Raw genomic sequence first — 21,901 nt, 5'->3', positions numbered from 1 at the left:
CCCTGAGTTTTGAAGTGCACTTGTTATTAAGCATTTACCAGTCCTCACACTCCCTCCCCCCCAACGCATACAGACCTTCATCTGTGTACCTCCAACATCTAGGTGATTCTTGTACGACACAAACGTTTTGGAAGTTACTCAAACAGAAAAAAAAACAACAACAAAAAAACCACTGCAATGTCTAGTTTCATATCCTTTACAGCCCCAATTTATTAAGCTCTCAGCCAAGATTAATAAGATCCAAATGACCACTTCGAAGATCAAAGGGCAAAGGGCATCAATATTACAAAACTCCAAGGTTAAAACAGTTAAACTATGTGGCATTTGCCCCAAAGAGAGCAAAATGATTAACTGCCTTTGGAAAGAATAATTGAATATTTATCAAACACTCGGCATCGTTTAGGCATTTAATTAAGCCATTTATTGCTTTAAATGTGTCACCACGAACATTTTAATACACGCCACAGCAGTTAAGGCCTCGATTTTCACCACCTGGAAATCGTGAACCCAAGTAGGGATTGTTTGTATGTCACCAATTGTTACAAGAACTTCATGCAACAAAAGATTTCAAATGCGTATTTTATCAATGCCCAGAACACTCCTCATACCTCTTGGTGTCAGTGGAACAAAGAACATTAGTCGCTGGCCACGTTTTTTTGTTTTGTTTTTTTTTTGTGGATGAGGTAGTTCCTTATTTGGCCGATTTCCTTCTTTCCCAGTATGAGCAGATCCCACACACCAGAGTCACTGCACACAAAGGTTGTTTTACTTGCTTCTCAACGTCACAGACGCAGGGTTGGAGGGGGTGGGTCAGTGGTTCACGCTCTGCACGCGGCTGAAACAGGGATGTTCCTCACTCAGGGGAGGGCTCTTTCTAAAAGTAAGGCTGCACTTAAGGCTGTTTTCTCTGAGCATCCCCTATACCTTTGAAAAGAGGACAAAACCAAACTCTCCGCATCTCCGAGCAACATGCGTGTAGGCTGACTGACGACTACAGTGTATATCACTTCTTAAAAGTCTATAAAATTCCTGTGAAAATACTGCGTGTTGATGGACACCCACCGATGAGCCTCACTGATGGTCTGACACGGTGATCCGATCAGACCGCACTGGCTCAGAATCATGGGATCTCAAAGCAGAGAGACCTTGGAAATCACCCATTCTCATCCATACCCTGGTGGGTAGCATTGCATAGGCTTAAAACTGCTTTCTCAACACGCTCAAAGAGGCTCACAAGCGGTCCTGAAGCAGAAATCTGGCAGACCCGAAGCATTTTAATACACAAGAAGTATGACGTAGTATATGTTTAAGCAGCTTTCAACCAACCAGGACTGAGGATTTAACTTAACTAAAACCCCCCACGATGCTGAATTTATCATGTAAAAAAGCATCTACGGATTTAAACCTCAGAAGTACTATGTAGACATAGCCTGATTTAGTATGGCCGAGAGTGAATGAATCCCCACACCGCCATGTGATGGAATCAGAAATAACGCTGGATGGTATAAGGCCGTTTAGATAAATTGATCGAAACATTTGTTCTTTGAATGTCATGGGATTTTTCACTTTCCTCAAACTTGGAAGGAAAAGTCAGATGTCCTAGAAAAATACATTGCATTTCAAACTCACATGAAAAATGTCTTTCTCCTATTTTCACATCACAAATTCCAAACATTGTTATTAAAAGAACCCAATTTTTCTACGGCATTTTTGGGTAAGGAAACTTGAAAGCGAATCGGAACTGGGTCACTTTTGTTACTACGTGTGGAAAGTATAAATACAAGTAATTTTTTAAAAACTTTATTTTAACACCTAATACAATTCCAATTTTAAGGATTACTTGCACAAAAAAATAAACACATTTGGTATAAAAATGTATCACTTTCACACCTTCCCCAGCGGGCCCCACCCCCACCCCGCCCGCAGGAACTGCGCTCTATTTGGATGAGATGCACACACAGACTAATGGCGTGCATTTGTTTTCGCTACGGAGTTTCTGCTTCTGTATCGGGCCGAGGAGGAGGCCAGCCCACTTTATTACATGAACCGTTTCTTCAGCCCGCTGAGTTGAGTTTCACACAGAAACAAAGATAATAAAGGTGTTTTAAAAACCATTATCGTAAAGTCTTTGAAAGAAGCACTGACTTTTCTCTTTTCTTTTGCAACCATGTATGTACAGTGTTACATAACAGCTCTGGAGTACAGCACATGCAGCAGAATATACCTGTCCAATATAAAATACTTTGCTTCAAAGCCTCATCGTTGGAATCCTTTGAGATCTAAATGATGTAGAATGCCCAGTGACTTTGAGAAAATGGTTGAGTAGTACAAATGTCTGCATATGTTGGCCGCTGAAATAACCCAAGGCTAACTGGAGTAATATTCAGAGCACACGAGGAGTGCATAAATAATTTACTTACATTATTAAAATACAACCCAAAGTTTATAGTTCAAGATCTTATAGGATTGTCTAAGTCCTTTAAGCGGTTGCTGGGAACCTCAGTTTCTTCTTTCCTCTTCCTTTTCTTCGTCAAGTCCCGTATAAAATCCAGCTGCAGCTTTTCCTTTGGCCCCTTATTTGTGGCGGCTGCCCCTCCTCTTCATGGCAGCAGTGCACTGCGGGCAGTACCATTTCCCCTTCGGGGCCTCCGACAAGCCGACACATCCGTAATGGAACCATTCGATAGGGCACTGCAAAGCCAAAGTGCAGACAACGCTCTTAGCGCCTTTAAAGACGAAAGGACACAGCACAAATGCCCAAGGGCCGGGGGGGGGGGGGTAGCACTCAGTCAGACAGCTCTGGGAGCAGGATTTTCAGACTGAGAGGGTTATTTACAAGCTCACTTCGTCCATCTGCCTGAAGAAATAGAGGCACCCAAACAGAGTCTTTGGTAACTCTGAGAGTCTACAATTGAGTTCCCTAACCTAAAAATGAACTCTAATGCAATAGTTCTCATGAACTTGACGAGTAAAACGAAGTCAACTTTCAAGGGCAAAAGGGAGGGGAGGTGGGCCTCTTAGGTAGAAGATAAAAGATTGTGCCAATGTCCTTTCTTTCTTAAGAGAGTAGTAAGCTAGTAACTAGAGTTGAAGATATACAGGTGCTCGGGTCTCCTTTCTGGGAGTATCTGTGCCTGGAGACACAGAGTGGAAGCACCCTGCCCTGCAACATGCTACGCAACTCTTCACATCAGATAAAAGCACAACTGGACATGAACGGAATCAGAGTGAGAGCTACGAGTGTGCACCCAGGTCTCGTTCATTTTCACAAAATGCCCCGGAAGACAGCGTGCAGCTGGCCTCCTGAAAGGGCCAGGGAAGAGCTGCTTTGCAATAATCATGCTCAGCCCACAAGCAACGGGGAGAGGGCGGGCAGTGGAAGGGGGGTGTTCCCTGAACCTAGGAGGACCTGTGGTCAGTACCCTCAGGTCAGGGCAAGGGCAAAGTTCCATGCTCATCTTAATGCAAACCAACCCTCCTCAGTCTGCAGACTGGCGGGCTAAATGAAACCTCGTCTTCTGGGTCTGAGGGTTCTGCTGTTACTGATCACTACCTTCTCCCACACCCAGGGCTCTACTGAGGGGGTGAGCCGTGTGAAAGGCATCAAAGTTACAACCAAAACGGTTCTATTTCATGAGAGAAAAAATCTCCAAAGTAAGGTTCCTAAAGCAGATGTACAGTATATTTCAAGCTGGCTTTATCATCAGAAGTGGCCGATTGGCTGACACCTGTGACAGCACTGCCAAGAAGCGCTGCCACAGCAGCTCCTCGTAACAGCGAGCGTCCTAAAGAGCACCGTGGGGTAGGGCCTACTATATTCTACTAGCACAGTGCCCTTTAGCAAAGGGGGGGGGGTGTATGTGTGTGTGTGGTCTCACTAATTTTCATAAATCTTAAACATGAGAAATAGACTCTTCACACAGAATCATAAAATTAATCGCAAACAGACTAAGAAATACTACCTAACTTTGGAGAGGAGTATGCTTAACACCGTGTTTTGAAATGTGGGTGATACTGGCCCCTTGGATGTGTGTGTGGGGGGGGGGGCAGAGGGCGGCACTGGAATGGTCTAGGGGGGCTGCCGACAAAAAAGTGCATGCCCACACTTTATCCTGGGTTATGGGCAACAGTACAAATTTTCTTAATTGCCAGGGAGGCGCCATGTAATTTTTTTTCGGATAGGAGGACAGGAGGCAAAATAAGTCTGGGAACCAAGTAAGTACCTACTACTATCCCGTGATTGAACATTGAAGCTATTAAAAGATGAGTACACCTACAAACCAGTTCTCTTGACTCAAGAGGCATAAATACGAACCACTCCAGTGGTCGCTCAGGTCACAAGGACCGGGGCGCGCGCACTTCTAACAGGAAACGCCGGGTACTTACATCTTGATTATCACAGCCCACCATCTCACCATAGGATACCTAATTCAAAGAAGATAACATATCTTTATTATGGTTCTTTAAGCATCCTACAGGGTGAGTATACATCGGAACTGACCCAACAGCCACGATGCTGGTCACATTCAAGACACAGTTACATTGAGAATCAGGAGGAATCTCTTTCTAGGGGATGTGACAGGGAAGGGAGGTGCACAGAAATGATCTGTTCTTTGAAGCCTCATTCTATAAACTATCTGGACATGGGAACCACATGTGTGGATGGGGTTTTTAGAATTGTTTTGTTTTTAATTTGAAGCCTCAGTTCATGCTAGGTTAAATTTTTGAAACGATGCATTTCATGGAAATTAAAACATTTCATTGAAATGTCTAAATTTATTATCCACTATATATTCTTGTTCATTTCACTTGTTGTTCACTACTTTGTAGGACAACTTCCTAACTCATGAATTCATTTGAGTTCTTAATACCAAGAACTAAACTGGTGGCTGAAGATTGATTCTGGCTTATAGTCCCCCTCTCAGATAGAGTAGCATGCTCCATACAGGTGTCCCAGGCTGTAATTTGGATGGAAACAGATGGCACACCTTTCTCTTATGGACTTAACTGCCGAGTCTGAACCTTTGGGTCAGCAGCCATAATGTTTAACCATGACCCTAGCAGGCTCTTAAGCTCTAGACAGATGGTAAAATATGGGGTCAGAATCAGAGGGCGTGGTTTCTGACACCCTGCACGAATGAAGACATCCGTCTATGGTAGTAGGCATACGACAACCACTTTGCCCAGGACCACTATTTAGTGGGGGAAGTGTGTTTCCCTTTTCAAAGTGCTAGAGAAACAGATCTAATCCTGCATGGCTTGTTGGTTTGTTTCTTCACTGCTACCAGAGGCAATGGATTTTGTTCTTTTATAAGAAACCAGTTACACTACCAGCAATCGTATTACCAGAATGACAACAGCCTATTTTACCCCCTTCTTTTATACTAAAATGTTTGCTAGGGGAAAGTACAACAATGAGGAAATGTTGTTTATTTTTTAAAATTAGGCTGGCAATCCACACAAAAAGTACAACATAGTGCACAATGTAGAAAAGTAAGAAATAGGTAAATCTTTATAAAAAGTAGAATAAAAACTTACTGATCGGGGGTCTGACTCACAGAGACTACTAGACAGAGAAGTGTCCCAGAGAGTTTCTGGGACTGTCCATTTCTCTTTTAAAAAAATCATTATATTGGGGGCTTGTATAGCTCGTTATCACTATCCATCCATCCATTGTGTCAAGCACATTTGTACATATGTTGCCATCATCGTTTTCAAAGCATTTTCTCTCCACTTGAGCCCTTGGCATCAGATCCTTTTTTTCCTCATCCCTCGCTCCCTCAGGAACCCTTGATAATTTATAAATCATTATTACGATTTCATGTCTTGCACTGTCTGATGTCTCCCTTTACCCCTTTGTCTGTTGTCCATCCCCCTGGAAGGGGGTTATAAGTAGGTCATTGTGATAGGTTCCCCCTTTATCCCCCACCTTCCCCTTCCCCTCCTGGTATGGCTACTCTCAATATTGGCCCCGAGGAGTTTATCTGTCCTGGATTCCCTGTGTTTCCAGCTCTTATCTGCACCCATGTACATGCTCTGATCTAGCCAGATTGGTAAGGTAGAATTAGGGTCATGATAGTGGGGGGTGGGGGAGGGAGGGGAGCATTAAAGGACCAAGGGAAGCTGTGTGTGTCATCGGTGCTATCCTGCACCCTGACTGGCCCGTCTTCTCCCCACGACCCTTCCGTAAGGGGATGTCCATTGCTTACAGATTGGCTTGGGCCTCCACTCTGCACTCCCTCCACCTCAGTCACGCTATGATTTTTTGCTCTGGGTCTTTGACGCCTGATACCTGAGCTTATCGACACTTCATGATCACACAGGTTGCTGTGCTTTTTCCATGTGGGCTTTGTTGCTTCTCAGCCAGATGGCCACTTGCTTACCTTCAAGACCCCAGACTCTATATTTTTTGATAGCCAGGCACCAACCAGGACTGTCAATTTTGACAGGAACAGAGAACCTCATCTTCCTCCCTAGGAGTAGCCTTGAACTGCCCAACCTTGCTGTGAGCAGCCCGATGCTTAACGCAAAGTCCCACCAAGGATCCTTTTGGTGTAGCAAAAGCCAGGTTCATAGACTTTGAAACTAATGTTCTAGAATACATTTTTGCAGTCTGCAGAACATATTTGTAATGAGCTTACTTCTATAGAAACTGATGGGGGTAAAATAGGGTATATTTTTAAACAGCTATCGTAATGCTATAATTAAAAGAAGTTAAAACCATTGATAATCAACAGCTGGGTATTAATGAAATAAGTTTGATTAAAACTATGTAACAAATAACCAAAATGAAGTAAATGACTTTAAAGCAAAACCATAGTTAAGAAACATGATTTAGCAAAATAAAGGTTGCAAAAAAGTATGCATTGTGATTCTTCCAAACTGTGGAGTTCACACACACACACACACACACACACACACACACACACGTGCACACAACCTGCGAGTAGGTGAGCAGTACATCACAATGCTGCTTCATACGCTGTGCGCTTGCAGCACAGATGCCATTTGCATAAAGGAGAGAAACATACAGTAAAAAAACAGGATATTTTAAGTGGCGTAAAAGCAGCACTTAAAATGTTTTTTTGTAAACCCATAGCTCTCTCTCCTTTTCCCCATTTTATTCCAGTGGTACGCTCCTCTAGACAGACAGCAGGCTTACCTGATTGCAAATGCAATAGCGTGGCTCATTGGGGTCATACGTCCAGTCGACCTGATTGCTAGAATCAGACTCTGGGACGACTGTTGTCTGCTGAGAGACTTCTTGAACTGCCGTGGATGAGGAAGAACATGAGGATAATGAAGAGGAGGAGGAAGAAGATGATGACTGTTGGCTCGAAGATTTGTTGTTGTTTCTGAGGGGGAAAATTGGATCAGTTTTATTTGCTTACCATCCAGAAGTAGCTGCCTGAGAGTAACTCCTAAGTGTACAGACTAGAATGAGATCGAAAGCATTGAAGAACATTTAGCATTGAATTAGAAATGCATCGCCAATGTTGAAATTCACGCTCACCCTGCTGGTGACTCGCAGAGCCACTTACTTGCTCTTTCTCCCACTCCGAGAGTCAGCTGCTGCTGAGCTGGCGCTCTGCGTCAACGTAGTCATGAGTGCCGAGGATGAGGAATAGCCAGCCGTTTCCCTGGGCATCGAGAATTCTTTTCCCAGCTGAAAGTCATTATTCTTAAACGCTTCATAACTGGCTTTTAAACTTGATGTTCTTCGTCCCTCTTTCATCTTAAATAGACATTCATTGATAGCATTAATGTACATAAATACATACGCTGTCTTCTCCGTGCCTTGCAAATTATAGTATCGTTTGGACCTGTTCCGTTCTGATTTATTGTGCGTAGTATTTCTTGTTCATCACAGAAAATTAAGCTATTTTGTATTAAAGATTTAAAACCAACGTTCACAGAGACATGAAATGATTTGGGATTTGGAAACTTGATTTGGGAGACGTGCAAAGTGCACAGAAGTGAACAACTCAAGTCAGCTCCGAGGCTCACAGGAAGCCCTCGCGCTGGTAGAGATCAAGGCATGCCCCCCTCGTGGGTGCTGTGGCCTGCAGCCAAGACTGCCGCCAAGATGAGCAATGGTCGTGGGAAGGGATCTGCGTGATATTGTGTCACTCTATTTTTTACTTTTCTTTATCAATCAGGTACTTCCTGTGTATTCATTTTGCTAAATAAATGGTCAGACCATAAAGCTTGTTTGGCTTTAAATGGAAAAGAAAAAAAGAAACTGTATAACAAAAGAAGTCTCTATTCACTCCTGTTTAGTTGTCTCTATTTGGGCTTGCCAATGACTAAGACAAAATGTGCTCTTCTGTCTGCAAACCTTTCCCTCTGTACCTGGGCTGTGGCTTGAACTGCTTGAGCTGCTGCCATCGTGATTGCCCCGGCACCCGTTCCTGACGATAATGAGCCAATGTTGTAGGATGCCAGGGGTTGGGAGGAATTCACATTGTAAGCATTATTGGAGGAGGCGGTGGAGTTGTTATTTCGACAGCCTGTGAAGAAAAATAAAAATGGTTGATGGCTGGATAGAATGCAATATTGCTGAGCTTCGAGTGCAGTATTTCCTGGCACCGATCTAATTATTTAAAATGGATGCCATTATACATCGACTTGACGGACCTATCAAGTTTCTCTTCCCTCTCCCATGTAAAGACATTAGGTAGATAAAGAAACTGTATGACTCCCTCATCCTGACAGCGCTCGCCTTGCCTTACATTCTAAGGCAGGTCATGCTCACGACAGTGAGATCACTTACCAAGGGTGCTTTCCTTGGAGGCGTCTGATGTAAGAGTAGAGAGAAGTGCTTCAGATTTAAACTTCTTTTCAGGGATATGATCTGTGGTTGCATGGTGAGTTGCTGGGTTGTATTTCCTTTCTGAATATATATAAAGGATACATGTCCTTTTAAACTTCAGAGAACTGTGGAGAAGGCACACAACCTCTATCCAGCTATAAACCCACATAGCCGTGTTCCCTTGTGGAACACAAGAAAGTTTGTTTTCTCAGAAGACTTTGATAAGGCCTACTTCTTGGACATTTAAGATATTTCAGTAGAAAATTAATGAACAGAACCCATGATGATGCACCATGATTTCACATACAATACCTGTGAAATTTATCTCAATCACCATTTGTGAAGAGCTTACTCTGTGCCCACTACCTCCTTTTCTATATATTTTTCATATCTAGACTGGGAAAATGCTAAGTCAAAGAAAGCGTTCAGGCCTCCTAATTTGGGAAAGCTAACCCCAAGAAGTAACAATGTTGCTTTTAACACAATGCCTAGAATTCAGAGTAGTCTTCAACCAGCCTTTCCATGAAACTATACCCTGTGTGTAGAATTACAGGTATGTCAGAAATTCACTCAGCCACCTATCTGACCACTCTCTCTCTCACTCAGGGACTCACCCCTGTGGCCTCCTTGCTCATTAGACAGTGCGTGGGAGAAACAAAGACAAAAAGAGAAGGGTCTCTGGCCCCAGGGGTTTCTTGTTGGCTTGCTGGTACTGTGGCCAGAAGAAAGATGTCCTTCCCATATTGGAAAGATAAGCCCATCCATAGTGCAGTGGAAAGGTAAATCCCACCAAAAAAGGAAAGGGCATTTTTGCAACAGATCCTGTGTAAGTAATGGAAGCGAACAAAAGAGTAACATGGAGAGTTTCTGCTTGTTTGTAACATTTTCATTGCACTCAACCAAACTTACTTTCCACTGGCGTGTGGGAATGGGCGTGGTGATTATTCACAGGCTGTGAAGGAGTGTCTAATTCCAAAGATCCTAAAATCAGAGAGAAGCACAGAGATACGCCACCATTAAATGCTGTTGTTGAACTTCAAATGCCACCCAAGGGCAGGCGTGGCACCCTGCTCCCCAGCAGGGTACCCGTGCTCTGATGTGTACACATGCCTTCAGTCGCATCTCAGCCAGGCACGGCAGGGGGTCACCACTGCTAACCCCACCTTGAGCTAGGCCTCGCTCTAAACTACACAATGCTCATTTCCCAGTGTTCACCTTACATACGAAAGGGCTCCAGGCATGCTGATGCCTAATTGGGCAGCTCATCACAGTGGGTCCCACATAGTGGGATGAGCAGACAGTCTTACCCACTACTGATAAGAGCCGACAAACTCCACCTCATTTTACTGAGTGGAAAGGCTTTTAAGAGGAGATGTTCTAGGCAATGGGGACATTACTGTATGGAAGAAAACTCTTTGATCCCGTAAATGACTGATGAGAATAAAGGCATCCTGAAGGCAGTTAGACATTTTCCTTGTGAAAAATATGGAATGGGGTTGCTACCACCAAGCTTTAAAACAATTTAAAAGAAATGGTCTGGGCTTTTCTTTGATCCCTTGAGATAAAAGTATGACAGAACACTGGGTGAAGCAGCTTTTAAAACTTGATCCAAATTAGTTTCACAGACGTTTCACAAGTCTGTGTCCGTAGTAAGGATGCCTGACTTCCCTTCCCTGCAGTACTGTTGGGCATTAATTAGAGTGATTTAGGCCAATCGCCAGCCTTCCCAAAACATCAAAACAATTATAGAATACTTTACTGTCCAAAGATTTAGAGCTCCCTCAGGAGAAAAGGCATCATAAACAAATTATCACCTAACCTGGAGTTACTCTTGAATAAAAGCATCTGTGAGCACTAAGAAGGATTTTGACCAGTTTCAATTCTAGGGGACACCCAGTAGATGGTAAGGTCCGTTACCTAACCCTGAAAAAAAACCTTCCTCTACATGTGGAAACGTGGACATGCTCCTGCTGTTGAAATGCTCCCAGAGGGGAAAGTGTTTCAGCTCTTTAAATTCTTGTGAAATTCATCTCAATCACCATTTGTGAAGAGCTTACTCTGTGCCCACTACCTCCTTTTCTATATATTTTCATATCTAGATTGGGAAAATGCTAAGTCAAAGAAAGCGTTCAGGCCCCCTAATTTGGGAAAGCTAACCCCAAGAAGTAACAACAGCAAGTTCTAGCAAGGGACAAGTCGAATCTTGCAAAACAATTCAAAACAGTTATCTACTGAAAAAGGAAAGCTTTAGAATTCTCTGAGGAAAAGAGGTCCTCTTATGGACTCAATTCCCGTCATTCTTTCTAAATATATACAAGAGTATTTATATTTAGACATAAAGAACAACAGAAATACTATGTGTCTGTTACCTGAGGAAGGCCCTTGGGCAGTTCTTAAAGATAAAAACAAGGGCCTTCTATGTTAAAAACAAACAAACTAATAAGAACGGGTCTTCCTCAACGTTGAAAGAGGCAAGGAGAAGTCAATACATGCAATGTTAGTTAGGTTAATGTTTTTCTCTCGATGCCTAACTTGCTTCTGCTGTTAAAAATCCTTGCTGTTGCATTAGCTTATGTAGGCATGTTTAAAGGAGCAGGATGTTCCACAGAGGGAATGGATGATAGCCTGCATTCTCTCTCTGCATTCATGTCCCAACCACCCCAGAAGCCACCGCCCGCCTAAGGGCAAGCTCCAAAGAGGTGCTGTAGAACACGGTTTTCTCGGCGATTAGATGTTGCGCACTTATGTCGTGTTGTCCAACAGGGATGGGAAACTGTAACTTTTACTTACGCCTCTCTAATATTTCTGTAATCCCAGCATTATCAGCTTCCAGCTCCATTTTAAACTTGGCCAGTTCCTGGTCCAGCTTCCTCAAGTGTCGATCTACCTGTTTCAGAGAAGATCACAGATGGTCACCCAGACTGCGGGCGCTGTGGAAGCATCAGTGTAAGCAGGCACCTCAATGTCATTCCTCTGTGTGACTCGGCCGGGCAAGTCAATTAACTAAGCCTCTGTAAAATGCTACCAGACGAAGTAATCTCTCAAATTCTTGTCATAGACTAACACATTTCAATAAATCATAATCTCCAATTTGACAGATATGTTTCGATCCTCTATTTTTGGAAGTGGAAATATGAAAATTAAAGCAAAACCGTGTGTAGGGACCTGGAGGTGTGAGGCAGGGCAGGAAAGCGTACAACTCTCATATGCTATCGGTGCTTTGAGGCCACACGGCCACCGCACTGCTACTTCCGTGATGAGCCCCGATGACCCTCCAGCCCACAGGGGCTACTCACTCTATCCCACACATGCATTTTCGCAAAGTAGCGAGGTAGACCACGAGATCTGCAATCGTTTATGTAAATGTCCAGAGAACGCTATTCCCCGAGGACCTGGTTAAATATGTTATTGTAATACCAGAGTCCATGGAGGTGGCAAAATGTTATTTTCTCATTCATCTAGAGATCCGTTAAATGCATTCAGAAAATTACTTTACTCCAACTAGTGACAAATGTCTTAACGGATTTTTGGCATAATATTGGGTATATTTTTTCTCATACCTTTGAGGTAAAAACAAGACAACGGTGATCCTTTGAAAATACTTATATTATCAACACCTACCTTTTTCAAAGGCTAATTTCCCACTAAATCACTTATATTTAGGAATAATTTCCTAACAAATAGCACAACGTGTCATGTGAGAGTACAAGGGTTAATATTTACACTTTTAGCTAAACAATGTGTCTCAGACGCCAGGGAGTGAAGGGGCAAGACACCCAAAGAGACCTGGCATGTGCCGGACACCTATGGAGAGTCCAGGTGAATGGGCTCGGGACTCTCTTTCTAACCGTCACTCTATCGTCTTCTGAGGTAGGTCCTCACTGTCTTCATTGTGTAAATTGAGAAACTACGCTTCAGAGGGGCTAAACAACATCGCTAAGCTGCAGTGTACAATGCACTTAGCTTTGAACTCTGTAATCAATCGTGCTTCACCATTTATACCTACAACTGCTCTTCAACCGGGTACATTTTACAATTACAATGCACATTGAAAAAACCAGAATGTCCTATTATTTGTATTGTCTATGTCGGCAGCAATGGGTGTAAGCTTGTGGTTTTTCAATAGTTTAAAGGCCAGTGTGGAGCCCACTTTCTTCAGTCGCTTTTCTGTTTCAGCTCAAGGTGAGACTAGAATATTTAGCGCCCTGTAGGGTTACATATTTATCGGCACATGCTTCTGTTCAAAGAACCTGTGAAGAACTGAGCATCCTTTAATGGACCCTCCCTTCTAATGGTAAATGTGAACATAGGCCACAGTCACAGATGCACTGTCAACATCTCATCTCAAGGGAAATTAGAAAAAAGGAACAAAGTTACAAGACCAGTTAATGTGTTACAATGACGCTTCTTTATCCGTAGTTATTCCAGTGATAAATATTGAGTTCCTACTGTGTGCCTGGCACGGGGTTACATGGAAAATACTTGAGTAAAGGGAAAGCCTTGCCTTCAAAGGCATCGAGAATTAGCTGTCAGATCAAAGCCCGCCCCAAAGAGAGGTTGAAAACACAGAGCCTCCGAGCAGGAAATCAATGGCAACTCCAAGAGCTGGCAAAGTGGCACCCAAAGAACAAACTCAAAACCCAGGCTGTGGTGGACACAAAGGAGTCTGGAGTCTATGGGACGGCGAGGAGTGGATTCTATTCAGAGCTTCTATTCAGATGGAAAGAAAAGGAGAGTGAGCAAACACTATATAGTACAAAGTCAGCAAAACACGATGACTGTCGTACTCTCACAGATCAAGACACACAGTATTCGAACAACGTACCGAGATAAAACCAAAGATTATGAGCAAAGCCGGTCAAGTATTCTGGTCAGCAAGAGGAGTTGTAACAGCCCCTTGTCTGGACTCGGTGGGGAGGAGCGGGGACTGAGAAGAGGACTTTGTTCTCCACACTACACACCTCCACCACCACCCCGACTCCCGCCATGTCTGCTGCATGCCAGTCACAAGGACGGATGGGGTTTACTACACAGGAAAGGAGGGGTTCTGAGAAACACTGCCTGAAGATCATGAAGTTTCTGATTCTAAATAGCTCACCAAAGGCAATGGCGTCCAAGGAATTGATACTTTAAAAATCAAGTTGACAATGAAAATAAATAAGGATGCCTCCTCATGTGAAAAAATATTAACTGAGTATGATAAGTGATTATTAGGCCATGAGAAATACTTGTCTTCGTCTCATCTTTGCTGTAAACCAATTTAGAACTCAGAAAAGAAGCTGGCCTAGACTTACTTTAGGCCACAGAGTAGAAAGCATCTAGAATCCTACGCAATCTTTAAGTAGTCAGCTGAAGTAGTCAATCTTTAAGTAGTCAGCTTGACAAAAATCTACGTGCCATCTCTCTCCTGATAAAGAGTGGCGAATGGACAAAGCCTGTACTCTAGCTAAATCAGTGTTAAGGACCCTACTGTTTTCAGGCAAAGCAAGAATCTAACTTAGGTTTCCTCACCATGCACACCTGGTCCCGTAAGACAGACAGGCAATAACAACCGAGAGAGTGAGAGTAAGATTGATTGATTTCCCTTGAGACATCAGTTCCCGACACAAGGATCACCAGTCTCAATACTCTTCAGTTTCCTATAACCACCCACACACCCTAGTCAAGGAAGTGTCCTTATTCCTGACCCAAACTGAAACCAGCTTCAGACTTAAATCTTTCACACGTTCCTGACCTCTTTAGAGAGGAAGGAATTTCTGTCAGCATGTCCACAATCACAGCGCTTTAACCACAGCCGGATCCTCTACAGATATAGCACAAAGCCCCTCGTCCTTGAACACTCTGCAGAGTTGCAATCCTTTCTTCTACTTTCACATTGTGTACACATGTCATTAAGGGACCCAAACTAATCTAAAGACTGCTTTTAAAAAGCGTTCTGTGTTCTAATGCTCCCATGGTCAAATTCGAACTGGGGATGTCTGCCTGCCCTTAGGAGCACTGGGGTTCTGGTGGTTCAGCATCTCTGCTGCCAACGAAGTCACCAGGCCACAGACAACAGCCACTCTGGGAAAGAGGTGGCAGTCTGCTTCCAGAGAGTGCAGCCTTGGAAACCCCATGGGGCAATTCCACTCCGTCCTGTAGGGTCATCGTGAATCATGCCTGACTTGACAATGATGGGTTTTAGCGTGACTTTTCTGAGTTGGCATTCAGCCCTTCTATAAGGTTCTAAGATGGAATCTAGAGCAATTAGAGAATATTTCCATCAGTGAAAACCCCTGGTAACAATTATTCAGGAAGAAAATGGAACTGTAATGACAAATTATTTTGACCATAAAGTCATGAAAATAAAATTTGATATGTGTTAATTATTCCAACTAGATGAAAATTTAACACAAGTTTAGATTGAAACAAATACTTGAGGTCTAACAAATAAATGATGTCAAATCATCAGGTTTCTAGGAGTCCTCACAGCACTGTTGGGAAAGCACTGTATGGCTAACCACAAGGTGGGTGGGTCAAACCCCTCAGGTGCTCTCCAGGACAAAGATGAGGCTGTCCGTCCCTGTAGATTTACAAAGCTTAAGAAAACCCTATTTAGGGTCCCTGTAAATCAGAATCAACTCAATGTAGTGGATTTGGCAATCATCTTTTTAAAAGACAATAGGTTAAGGGACACATCAAAAGGCTAAATTCAGACACGACATTCCTTAACTAGATTATCAGCTGAAGAACTCTCAAACGTACAGGTACAATGTGAGCCTGAGCCAATCATTTCAGGATATCAAAAAAGGTGAGTTCAAGAGTACTGAACACCGCGAAAACCAGTCAAGCATAACTAAGAGCTAAAATTTCATCAGAAGATATATAAATCACCTTTTCTTCTTTTCTTTTTTAAAAATTAAATACTTTTATTGGGGGCTCTTACATCCCTTATCACAATCCATACATTCATCCACTATGTCAAACACATTTGTACATATGTTGCCATCATCATTTTCAAGTATTTTCTTTCTACTTGAGTCCTTGGTATCAGTTCATTTCCCCCCTCCCTCTTCCTATAAATCAGCTTTGTTACAAATTACAATCTACTACATCCCACAACAGTGACATCTGGCTCTGGAAGACAAATAAATGCTGAATAACTCTTGAATAACTCTGAATGTCAGAATTCTAGAAGGAAATAATTTCAACTTAACACCTTTTGCTACTCATCAAATTTCTGCACTTCTCACTTTATCAACTATCTCATTATCCAACCTCAATATTTTGTACTTATGGCTGAAAGAGCACCGTAAAACTGAGGCAGCTGGTATAAGCATGTAACTAACACAAGTCTAAGTAAAAATTTCCTTTTTAAAAGCAAACAAAACATTCCAATAAGCTTAATAGAATGGAACAACACACTATACAAAACTCTGTGGGAAAACAATTAAATACTAACTTGTTAAATCTTAAAATTTACACATTTAGTTTAAGTTACCATAGTTGTATCATGTCTAAGCAAACTCCTCCTCATCTCCCGCTGCTCTCCACCCCCCCTCCCCACTCCCCCAACCAAACAAATTCACAGCCAGAGTTGTTTCAGACTCAAAACGACCCTACCTAGGATCGCCAAGGCTGTGATTCTGTATTTACTGAAGCACATCGCCCCAGCCTGCTCCCTTAGGGCGGCTGCCAGATTTCAACAGCCAATCTCGAGTTAGTAGCCTAATGATTACCAGACATGCCCACTAAGGCTCCTGTATTAAAGCAAAAACCTCCAAACTCACTGCCATCCAATCCATTCCATCTCATCCTGACCCTATGGGGCAGAGCAGAGCTGCCCTGTGGGATTCCGAGGCAGTCGCTTTTAGAAGGGTAGAAAGCTGTCTGTCCCCGGTGGAACAGGGGACTTTGAACTGTTGATGTTACAGTGAGCAGCACAAAGCGTCACCACTGCTGCTCAGGGTCTACACAAAATCTCTCCTGGGAGTATATTAAAACCCTTCCCTGGCTTCCTGCTGCTTTCAGAATAAAAGTCACAGCCACCCAGGAACCGCCTGCACCCCCTTGGCTTTGTCGTCTAATTCCTGTCTCCCTTCTGACCAGAGCCAGGGGGCCTCTTTTCTGGTCCAACATGCAGATCTTCTCCTGCTTGACTTGCAATTGGTATATCACATGTCTGTCAGGTTTGGAGGCTGTTTCTCTGGCTGGCTCATCCTCATTTTTCAGGTACCACCTCCTCCATGTACACGCTTCCTGACTACCTTTGAGAATAGCCTTCCCCAGTAATTCACACTCTCTCTCATTACATTTTACTTCCTTCACAACCCTTCCTGTCTGACAAGATCTTGATATAGGGGCAGGCCTGTTGAGAAGCCGAGGGTCCCCACCGTGCACCCGTGCGGCTAATGCCCAGCGCTGTGTCCATGGCACGTTATCCCCGCCCCAACATGGGACGCTACAACGGGAAAGGCCGCAGGGCCGCTGCTGACTCAGTCAGCGGACTGTGAACAGAAATTACTACAGCTTGATGACACACGTTCCACCCACTCACATACAAAATGGGCAACCTTCTCCAATGTCCACTTCTACAGGGATTTAATGCCCAACATTCATCAGAACTTTCATGTAGATGTTTGTTCCGTCGCAGGGAGTATAAGAGAGTTAGAGGTTACTGGTTTCTCCCCTGAAAAAGTCACTAATTCCCTTGTGCTCAGGGACAATTACTTGCATGGCTAGTAAAGCAAACGTCCTGCCCTGAAGCACAAGCTACTCAAACACCTGGAAACACGGTGGTACTGCAATGTGGAGCATAATTGTTCTAAAGGTGACACACAATTGTTAACAATTTAATCATTATTTATTCATGATACGCAACACGAGCTTTCCCTTTAATATTATATGCAAAAAGCTATATTTAGCACTCCTCCGAAATAATTTCATTTTAAATTTACTATGTAAACAGATGTAGTGGTGATTGCTGCTGCGCCCGCCAGTGGTACTGACCCATAGTGACCCTAATGTACAACTGACCAGAACTCTGCCTGGCCCCGCTCCATCCTCACTATTGTTCCTGTGCTTGACCCCACTGCTGCAGCCAGTCAATTCATCTCACTGAGGGCCTCTTTCTGGATGCCCCTCCACTTTACCAAGCCTGATGTTCTTTTGCAGAAACTGGTTGCTATTTTCCAATATACATGAAATAATGCCTTGCCATCCTTGCTTCTAAGGACCATTCTGGCTGTACTTCTTCCAAGACAGATTTGTTTGATTTCTGGCAGTCCACGGTACTTTGAATCTTCTTCATGAAAACATGGCACAGCACTATCTGACCTCTTTTGGCTGCACGGGGAAGAGTCAGCGCCACACCAGACAAGGCCTACTGCTACAGGCAGACATCAGACATGCCCCAGGCTCCGCCAGCTTTCTAGACCGACTTGGACACTCATTTGTTGCAACGGCCACACAGAACTTACAGACAATATTCACAACTATGGGGATCAGGGAAGTTACAGGTTATAAGTCAGCAGCAGAAAACACTGATGAGTAACTGATCCACACCGCCTCAGCTCAGCCAGCAGTCAGTCTCTTTCTAGCCCTCAGCTCTCAGCCCCCTGGCCTCTGCTTTGTTCCACTGGCTGGGAAGCTGCCTACTCCTCTGCCTCAGTCTCATGGTTTCGGATCTGGTCACAGTGTGCCCTCTGTCACCTCAGACAGGGAGGGGTTTGCTTTGGGCTCTTCTTCGTTGATGACCCAGGAATTCTCCCCTCTTCTGAGAAAACTCTTCTTCTATACAGAGAAGTGACTATGCAAAGTGACTGATCTCCTTTATTATTGTCTTCCAACCCTATTGGCACAGTGCCACCCAATGATTGGCGGGAGTGACTGACATGGATATTAGATTCATATGGAGACATTTCACTTCCCCACATTCACAAACACCATAAGTCAGACACATCGTCTTTGGAAGGCAGTCTTATTCATTGTCCAACTTTCCCATGAAAATATCATGGCTTAAGTCAGGCACACCTAAATCTTCAAAGTGATATCCTTGCTCTTCAATATATAAAAGAGGTCATGTGCAGATATGTCCAATGAGATGTCATTTCATTTATTGACTGCTGTTTCCAGGAATGCTGATTATGGAGCTGTGCAAAATGAAATCCTTGATCGGTGCAAGCTTTTCTCCGTTTAGCATGATTTACAGCCTCAGAACTCCCAAGAGGCAGTTCAACTCTGCTACAGGGTCAGTAAGAGTTGGGACCGATTTGATGGCAAGGAGTTTTTTTAAAATAAATTATTTATTTTTCTGCTTCCACTTTTCTTCGTTTGAAGTCATTTCTTGAAATGAAGTGGCTATTTATCCTTGTTTACTCATCAAAGTCAGACCAATCCCAGCAAACAAGATGTGATTCTATCTACTGCTCTTTGAGAAATAGTCAATCAGCTGTAAAGTGTACGTGCCACCAATAAGGGCACCACTGGACTCTCAACTCGGAAACTCACAACTTGGGAAGCACGCCGGGAGCACACGGTGGCTTCCCTTCCCACTAGCCTGTCCCGGTGAGCAGTCACTATGCTAGCTGGCCACCCTGAAAAAGAGAGAAAAGCAAGACACGGCTCGTGACAGTTCCTTACGCACATGTTGACCCACAAGCGAAAGGAAAACAATGGATGTGCAATGTGATCCGACAGCAATCAAAGGATGGGCCTGAGAGCTGGATGGAGGCTAAGGCTGCAGAGTGGAAGGTAGTGCACAGACGTGCTACCCACACACAGCCCCTCCTTCTCCTCCTTCCCGATAGTCCTTGCCTAGCTCTATCTGGTGCGCCAGCAGAGTCCATTAGTGACACCTCTTAGCCTCCTTCTACCTGCACCTGGCCAACGGATGAAAATATAAGTCACGAGGTCAGACTTCTGGGACGGCTCTTTAAAGGCTTTGACTGAATTGCAAAATGTACCCTTCTGGGTAAACCTCATCCACATGGTATTCCTGCCCAGAAATGATGTAGGAACAAATCAAAAGCAGCCTGACACCAGGAGAATATTGGTGTTGCCGTAAAAAACCTTCTGCCAACAGTTATTTCACACAAGGGACAAATAAATCCTCTGTTTAAAACACACACGTGTCTTTTCTGTTACATAGTCAATTCTCTGCTAGGTGCTTCACAAAGTCCGTGGAAAACTCCAATCTTCCCACACATATATGAAGCCCCCCCGGACAAATGACTCCATGTCCAGGTTATTTTAGTGAAGAAGCAATGCGCGTGCAGGGTGAGAAGGGTGGGAAAATGTTTACCAATCAAGCAAGGAAAAGAAAGACATTGTCCTGTGGTCCAGGCGGGTGCTGCACACAGGGTGTCTGTGGACGGGATGTGTGGCTGGTGGTGGCTAGGGTTGGGGGACAAGAGAGATGCCATGAGAGATCAGGCAGGAACCAGACATACAATACATTAGGAGCAGACCCACGAGGCTGTCAAGCAGGGGATAGCATGCTTACAGGTATATTTTATAGTTAAACTGTACAGTTTATATCAAAGGCAGAAGCACTTTCTACAGCTGTCCAGATGGGATAAAGGACCCGAGGGGTGACAGATGGGAAAACGACCTAAGGGAACTTTTTAGACTGATTGACAATGCGATCTTGATTGAGGTGTTGGTTACATGGGTATACATATGCATTTCTCAGAATGTGAACTTGAAGATTTGAACAGTTTACGGTTTCTAATTACAGTTCAGGTGTTTTGTGTGTTTTTTTTGGTATTGGTTTTGTCTTAGAGTACTCCAACTGGGAAGTACAGTACGTTGGAGAAACAGAAAGAAAAGGCTAGAGAAACATCTACTCTCCATGAACACTATTTTGCTATCTGACATTTCACATTTACAAGGATAGTAAAACATCTACTATCCAACTAAACTGTGCCCTCAGGACATGTCTGGGAGTAGTAAACAAGGAGGCACAAGGGAGGATGACACTGGCTGTGGCAGGTAAGTTATAGGTGTCCATTTGGGTGGGCCATGATTCTCAGTGGTCAGGCAGTTAGTTATGTCATGATGTCATTTTGTACAGATGTGTAATGGTGATTTTTTTTTACAGTAATATATTTTGTAGTTCTGTAATGATGTTATTTGGAAGTCATATAATGATGTGATTATCCTCTATCTTGTGATCTCAATTGATTATCCTCCATTTTCACACAATGCCAGTTTTCATATAACGATGTGAAGCTTAGAACTTAACCATGTTGATAAGTGTGAAGTAAGTGTACTTCGAAAGTAAAATAAACAACATATGCTCATTAGCTAAAGCTGTTGGAGAAAAGAAACTAACATTAACCTTTACTGGTTCAGGTTTCTATAAGGATTCTTTAGTTTATAGGCATGTTTTATGAACTCATTTAGACACCTTCAGGAGAGTATTTCTTTTACCTTTTTTTATTTTCATTTACTTTTATTCCTCCATTGCATCACATTAAATTCTCTGCACACAGTGTTGAACAATGTGGTCAAAACACATGTGCAATACTTGTTCTAAATACATGCAGTATTTCTAAAATATGAGAAATTTATATATATTAAAAGAATATAGCTAAAGAACTAGATGATTTTTGAAAATAGATGATTGGTCTCCAAATAAAGAGTGATAGCATTAAATGTAAAGAAGAGTGTTACAAACAAGTTTTGTGTTAGAATATAAATATCTTCTGTTTACAGACAAAATTCAAGAACTTTTTTTTTGAGATGAACGTATCAAGTCCATTTCCAATTTTATTTTCCTCTCTTTTTTAAGCCACTCTAACTGCTACTTAGGTTTTCAGGATAAGGAATCTGGAGGAATTTGTTTGTTTTTTTACAGAAACATACTGTCTATGTTTACACAACCCATCTCAAGAAATGAAATTAACAACATCCTATTAAACTCTTCCTGTGGGCTTAAAAAAAAACAAAACCAACTCCCCTACTCCTCCTCCCACTTTTTCTCTCCATTTCCACCCCCTCCCTAGAATTCCCAATACATTTTTGTTTTTATTCCACAGTAATCAAGCAATGGTTTATTTTACCTTTCTTTGTGCAGTTATCTCTTATGAAAAATCTAGTGTACTTCCT

The 21,901-nt window shown here is 43.0% G+C and overlaps 1 protein-coding gene across 2 annotated transcripts in view; it reads right to left on the bottom strand.

Annotated features, from left to right (window-relative positions):
• Positions 1-261: 261 nt before the first annotated feature.
• Positions 262-21,901, bottom strand: part of ING3 (inhibitor of growth family member 3) — a 28,329-nt gene continuing 6,689 nt past the window's right edge. Inside the window, exons 4-11 of one of the 2 annotated variants that reach the window (XM_075558607.1) lie at positions 11,603-11,699; positions 9,722-9,793; positions 8,774-8,893; positions 8,353-8,510; positions 7,542-7,735; positions 7,163-7,355; positions 4,387-4,425; positions 262-2,691 (exon numbers count right to left, since the gene is read on the bottom strand). In XM_075558607.1, the coding sequence (XP_075414722.1) occupies positions 2,575-2,691; positions 4,387-4,425; positions 7,163-7,355; positions 7,542-7,735; positions 8,353-8,510; positions 8,774-8,893; positions 9,722-9,793; positions 11,603-11,699 (990 nt within the window). In that variant the 3' untranslated portion in view covers positions 262-2,574. The remainder of the gene's footprint in view (positions 2,692-4,386; positions 4,426-7,162; positions 7,356-7,541; positions 7,736-8,352; positions 8,511-8,773; positions 8,894-9,721; positions 9,794-11,602; positions 11,700-21,901) is intronic. The other variant, XM_075558605.1, reaches the window with a different exon arrangement.

Source organism: Tenrec ecaudatus, chromosome 9 (assembly GCF_050624435.1).
Source record: "Tenrec ecaudatus isolate mTenEca1 chromosome 9, mTenEca1.hap1, whole genome shotgun sequence".
Classification (NCBI taxonomy): domain Eukaryota; kingdom Metazoa; phylum Chordata; class Mammalia; order Afrosoricida; family Tenrecidae; genus Tenrec; species Tenrec ecaudatus.
This window is presented reverse-complemented; position numbering and strand designations above follow the sequence as displayed.